The sequence below is a fragment of the Camellia sinensis genome, chromosome 12, assembly GCF_055761805.1.
Source record: "Camellia sinensis isolate YWXY chromosome 12, ASM5576180v1, whole genome shotgun sequence".
In the NCBI taxonomy this organism is placed as follows: Eukaryota; Viridiplantae; Streptophyta; class Magnoliopsida; order Ericales; family Theaceae; genus Camellia; species Camellia sinensis.
Window position 1 is genome coordinate 145,588,572 of NC_138972.1, and position 6,475 is coordinate 145,595,046.

A 6,475-nucleotide genomic window follows, 5' to 3' on the forward strand; every position below is an offset into this window, starting at 1 on the left:
AGGTGATGATAAAGTTTCTTGCATCGTAAGAGAAATTTCTACTACATTATAAAGATAATAGTCAGGGCCAAAATCTTTTTCAACTCTAGCTCGTTTACTCGTCCTTGGTTGGATTTAAGAATTTTCTTGTTCATGAAAAACTTGAGATGGAGTAGAAGAGTTAGGCATGAATAAAATATTTTCAGAAATTATTTGACCCCCACTATTTATAGATTTGAAAGAAAATTTATTTTCATGAAAAATAGCATCACTTGATTCAAAAATAATATTATTTTCCATATCAAAAAATTTATAAGCTTCTATACAACGCATACACAAGAAAAGCACAGGTGGTAGCTCATTCACCCAATTTAGGTCGTTTAAGATCTGCAAGACTCACAAAAACTAAAAAACCCCAAACCCTCAAATAACTTAGATTTGGTTTATGCTCCCCCCACAACTCATAAGGTATAATTTTAGTCTTTTTGTGTGGCACTCTATTTATCACATGGCAAGCTGTCAAAATAGCATCACCTCAAAGATTTGAGGGAGTACCTGAATTAATAAGCATACCATTTGTCAAGTCAATTAACGTTCTATTTTTTCTTTCAGTTACGCCATTAGATGAAGGTGAATATGGTGGAGTAGTCTCATGAATAATTCCCAATGACTAACAAAAGAGTTGAATCTAAGAGATTCATACTCCTGGCCTCTATTACTTCTAATTCTCTTAATCTTTTTACCGAATTAATTTTCCACTTCGAGAAGGAACTCTTTAAATTTCTCAAAAGTATCACTTTTATTTTTTTAATAAATATACGTTTGTGTATTTTGAGAAATTATCAATAAAAGTGATAAAATATCAGTTACCACCCCAAGTTAAAATTCCTTCAAACTCACACAAATCAGTATGAAATAATTCTAGCAATTCGATATTTTTCTTAACACTTTTATGAGGCCTCTTGGTAATTTTGCTTTACTACAAACTTCACGTTTCTCAAAAAAAAATTTCACTTTAAGAATTAATCCTAAACCACTCATGATTCCCACATATTTACTATTAATATGACACAAGCAAACATGCCAAAATTTAATAGAAGACAAAGTGTAAGTGGCGTCATAGTAATAATCATAAAATTAATCAATAAGGAAATTTAAGAGATAAAAATGACATTTACACTCATCTGTATTGTAGGAAGCCACTTTTGCTTAATATGCCTCGAAGTCTTCATCATTCATCTCCTCGGTTGGGATTTTGTTTGGCTTCTTCTCGGTAAGAACATAAGCAACTTTCAAAAGGCTGAGGTAAAAAAGAACTTTTCATTTTCACCTCTTAAAATGAACTCCTTTGAACTTGAAAGGCTTGTTGAGATCTCCAATTCCATCATTGGTTTTTTCTGGTACTTGTTCCATAGTTGATCTCCTTAAAATTGTTGGTGAAAATACCAGAAAAAATTATATTTTATTGATAAATATTGCAAAGAAAATGAGATACAAATAAATCAGGCTGAGGCACGAATATCTCGTTTTCTTTAAGAGATCAAGCCCACTGCGATAGGAAAACCTAAATACCGATGCAGCAGTCACAAAACTATGACTTGTCCCTTCCAGGCTATAATAGCTCAACCACTTGTCGTATGGTTCAGGTTAATTCTGCACAAGATGGTGAACCCAAAGCTCCACCAAGAAAAAACACCTTTCTTTGGCTAGTAATCTCTCAAGTATAGAAAATAGTTAAGCCTCACTTACAATTTAATGAAACTTTATTTACTGCTTGTTCATACTCTACTTACAACTCAATCAAACATGAGTATTATTCAATAAGATCTTGTTACTATTGATTGGTAAGTAAAATGAGAACAAACTGTAAGCAGTGTCACGGTGACTGGTAAATATAAATTATAAAATTATTAAACAAAGGCCTTATTTGAAAAGAAGGTTTTGGGGGTAAAATAGCCAATAAAGAGTGAAGAAAAACAACAATGGAAAGGCAGCAAGGTGGGTGGAATCCAGTATTCCGTCGACGTCAAGGTAGACATGGAGAGGCAGCACATCACACGATATTTGTTGATGAGAGCCCGGACTCGATGAACCCTAAAGGTTTGTTCACCATGTTTTCAAACTTTGGAGTTGTCAAAGATGTGTACATCCCAGAGAAACGGCGTAAAGCGATGAAAACCAGATTTGGATTTGTACGATATGACTGTCCTGTTGCAGCGGGGATTGCAATTCAAAAAACCAATGGAGTGTGGTGTGGTGATAAATCTTTGAAGGTGAAAAAGGCATATTTTGAAAAAGAAAATGATCTGAGCTATCCAAGACTAGGAGCACATAAACTAGATGGGGTCTCAACATTAATCGGTGCTGGTATCGGTGGGAGAAGTTCTTATGCGAAGGTTCTGAAAGGAGGGAGGTCTGAAAGTGGTAATCACATCAAAATTAAAGCGGATGAATATGCCATTGGATGGTTATTATAGAGTACAATAATCAAATTTAAACCCCACTGTAACTTTGATGGTTTTAAGATTGAATGTCGTAATAAAGGATTGAAGGACATACAACTCAAAGAAGGCAGAGGGAGAAATGCGTTTATCACTTTTAAATCTAAAGAGGATATGAAACAATCATTGAACAGTTTAGGAGACTGGGTATTGGAGTGGTGTGATTCTATCACTGAGTGGAACAAAGATGTCAGGTTTGATTATGAAAGGTTAGTTTGGTTAAGTTGCTTGGGAATGCCTCCAAATCTCTGAAATGTTAATAACTTCAGAAAAATTGGTGATGCTTATGGTAAAGTTGTGGAGCTTGATCATAATGTATTAAGTATGGAGTCTCTGAAATACGGGAAAATCAAAATCTGTACATCTTAACTGGACCATATTGATAAATTGGTTACTTTGGAAAAAGATGGTAGAACCTACTCTGTTCGTGTAGTCAAAGTTTATATCCATGGTTGATGGTGACCATTGTTCTGCAACTTACCATGGACGCAGGGTTGAAGGTAATGACGTAGGAAATATTGTGGCTGATATGGAGAGAAGACATTACATGGAAGATAGCAAGAAGTCTAATGATGTGGTGGTGGGGCAGGTCACAAGCACCCGTGTACTTCAAACTCTGCATCGATGGTTAATGAAACAGGTATTGAGTTGAGAATTTGCAATCACAATGTAGTTGCTCCAGTACCCATTGACTGCTTGCAAGCACCATTAGTAAGGAAGGTTGACATGGGTGGAAAACAAAGAGTTGTGGTGCTGGGGACCTCTAATGGGCCCAATGGGTTGATTAGAAGTTTAAGTCCGGGAGATTTAAATAGGCCCGATATAACGTTAGAAGTGGTTTTGGATAAAGCCCATTTTGATGGGAATCATCTGGGCCTTGAAAATGCGAAGGCCACTATTGTTGAGGAGGTTAACCCAAATAAAGAAGCTGAGGCAAGTGATAGTATAGATGATGAGTCTAGCCCAAGTGAAGAAGAAGGGGGAGTGCATCAGTATGGTGATTATGTTTGGGATAGTAGAGAAGAGGCCCAGTTCAATGAAAATAGAGTATTGGGCAAATTCCAGAAAAGAAAAGATCACAAAGAAATTTCATTCAGAAATGGTTTTCAACGAGGTGCCTTCATTCGAGCTGCAGCAATGGCATCCTTATCTTCTTTATCTATTAGCAACGTTTTACGAAAACAAAAGAGAATCAGACAAGAAGCAGAGGCCACAGTGCAGTTGGGTAAGACTCTGCGACTGACAATGCATGGAAAAGAAGCAGAAGTTGTAGAGCGAGTTATTCAGATAGAAATTGAAGATATTGAGAGAATGAAGGACAAAGGAGTGGAGCTAGGTGCTTAACTATAGCACATGGTAGGAGATTCTAGTGTGTATCTATATCTTCATGAAGATTCTATCTTAGAACGTGAGAGGTTTGGGAAGGGCTGATCGAAAGCGTAGAATAAAGGAATTTCTGAGGCTAAAAAATGTGGATATGGCTTTGTTGCAAGAGACAGAAAGATCTAATATTGATGAAAGTGTTGTTAGGTCTCTGTGGCCTTTGGATTCAATGGAGTACATGGAAGTGGGTGCGGAGGGAAGTGCAGGTGGTATTCTGTGTATCTGGAATCCTATGATCTTCTTACTACATAAGTGTTGTTGTTCCAGAAATTTCATCATTTTGGCAGGTATTATGCATTCTTCTATTAATTGTGTAATTGGAAACATATATGCACCTAATGAAGAGTTGAATAGGAGGAGGTTATGGGGTATTTTATCCAATCTGAAGTCGATCTTTCCTAATCCATGGTGCTTAGGGGGAGATTTTAATGAAGTAAAAAATATTAGTGAAAGAAAAGGGTGTATTAGAACGGATAAAGGAATGGGTGAGTTTGGCAACTTTATTAGCAATCTTGAATTGATAGATATTCCAATGTTAGGCAGGAAATGTACTTGGGGTAATTCTCAAAGTTGGAGCAGAATTGATAGGTTTTTGGTTAACCCAGAGTGGCTGGAATGGTATAAATACAAAGTTTGGGGGTTACCAAGACTTTTTTCAGATCAAAGCCCCATTTTGCTGATGGAAGATGATAGGAATTGGGGCCAGAAGCCATTCAAGTTTATCAACACCTGGGTTCTTCACCCTAAGTTCCTTGGTGATGCAAAAAAAGTTTGGGACTCAACTAATGTTCACAATTGGGCTTGTTATATAATTATGGAAAAGCTGAGAGCTCTAAAAGTAGCTCTTAAAAAATGGAATATGGAAGTGTTTGGTGATGTAGAATCAAAATTGAAAGAAGCTAAATGTGAGTTACATTCTATGGATTTACAATTTGAAGTGAGAGAGTTGACTGAGGAGGAAGAGGGTCGAAGAAAGGAAGTCAGGGGTTTGATATGGAAGTTTAGCAAAAGAAATGAGTGGATGTGGATACAAAAATCGAGTTGGATTGGGCTTTGAAAGGAGATAGAAATACTAGATTTTTTCACATTATGGTCACCAAAAAGTACAACAGAAACCTGATTACTTCTGGTTCGGTTAATGGGGTTGAGGTGGATGAACCTACTGAGGTCAAACATGCAACCTACCATCACTTCCAAAGTTTATTTACTGAACATTGGTGGTTTAGGCCAAGTATTGGTGGTGATTTTAAGAAAATTGCTGCTAGTCAAGTAGATGCTATTCTAGAGAGAGAATTCTCAGTAGAAGTATGGGCTGCTGTAAAAGAGTGTGATGGCCACAAAGCCCCATGCACGGATGGGTTTAATATGATGTTCTTTCAAAAATGGTGGAAGTTCTTGAAAGGTGACATTATGAAGTTTATGACGGAGTTCTATAGCAACTATAAATTGGGGTATGGGGTAAATTGTTATTTTGTTGCTCTTATTCCCAAAAAGGAGAATCCAACCTCTCTTCTTGATTATAGACTCATTAGCTTTATAAATTCCCCATATAAGGTGCTGTCTAAAGTTTTGGCTAATAGCTTGAAACAAGTCCTGCCTACTGTGATTGATAAGGCCCAATCTGCTTTTGTTGGGGGAAGAAACATTCTTGATGGTGTACTTATAGCTAATGAGGTGGTGGATTGGTGGAAAACATCAAAGAAAAAGGGCATTATTCTCAAATTGGATTTTCAAAAGGCTTACGACACTGTTAATTGGAACTATTTGTTATAGATGTTAGATAGTTTTGGTCTTGGACCAAGATGGATTCGATGGATGAAGGAGTGTATAGAATCTGCTAGAATTTCCAAATTAGTAAATGGCTCATCGACAGCTGAATTTTGTCCGCAGAAAGGGTTAAGACAAGGTGATCCTCTCTCCTCTTTCTTGTTCAATGTTATTGCTGAAGGCTTGAACATATTGTTGTCAAGAGCTAAGGAATTGAGGATTATAAAAGGAGTGGAAGTGGGTAACAGTGAAGTGAGGTCATCGTATCCCATCTTTAGTTCGCGGATGACACTATTATATTTTGTGAGGCTGAAAGGGCAGAGATTGTGGCTATTAAACGAATCTTCAGATGTTTTGTGATGGTCTCGGGGTTGAAGATTAATTTTCATAAAAGCATGATATGTGGGGTGGGAGTTGATAATGGGTTGGTTGTGGAGTTTGCAGACATACTTAATTGTCGGAGTCATAAGTTACCTTTAAAGTACCTTGGGTTGCCACTTGGAGCTAACACAGGTCAGAAGCAAACATGGCAGCTACTGGTAGATAGGTATAAAAAGAAATTATCTGGGTAGAAGAGAAAGGTGTTATCATATGCGGGTAGGGTCACTTTCATCAAAGCTGTGTTATCTTCCTTACCTATTTATTATATGTCCTTGTTCAAGACACCTGAGTGCGTCGTTAAAGAACTTGATAGGATTCAAGGGGACGAGTCTAAAAGGAAAATCCATTTGGTAAAATGGAAAGTAGTGCAGATGAATAAGAAACAAGGAGGTCTTGGTCTTAGAGACATTAGATTGATGAATGAATGTTTACTTCTTAAGTTGTGGTGGAGATATGCCTTTGAA

General features: G+C 37.0%; 2 protein-coding genes across 2 annotated transcripts; both read left to right on the forward strand.

Moving 5' to 3' along the window:
* The first annotated feature begins 3,957 nt into the window (after positions 1 to 3,957).
* On the forward strand, positions 3,958 to 4,920 carry LOC114288385 (uncharacterized). Its single transcript, XM_028231887.2, has one exon. The coding sequence runs from the start codon at positions 3,958 to 3,960 to the stop codon at positions 4,918 to 4,920; it is 963 nt and encodes a 320-aa protein (XP_028087688.2).
* A 716-nt stretch (positions 4,921 to 5,636) lies between these two features.
* LOC145803962 (putative mitochondrial protein AtMg01250) lies at positions 5,637 to 5,990 on the forward strand. The gene has a single exon (XM_082897356.1). The coding sequence runs from the start codon at positions 5,637 to 5,639 to the stop codon at positions 5,988 to 5,990; it is 354 nt and encodes a 117-aa protein (XP_082753482.1).
* Positions 5,991 to 6,475: the final 485 nt, after the last annotated feature.

Coding starts and splice junctions, on each gene's coding strand:
- LOC145803962 (XM_082897356.1), top strand. CDS start 5,637: ATGTTAGATAGTTTTGGTCTTGGACCAAGATGGATTCGATGGATGAAG.
- LOC114288385 (XM_028231887.2), top strand. CDS start 3,958: ATGGCTTTGTTGCAAGAGACAGAAAGATCTAATATTGATGAAAGTGTT.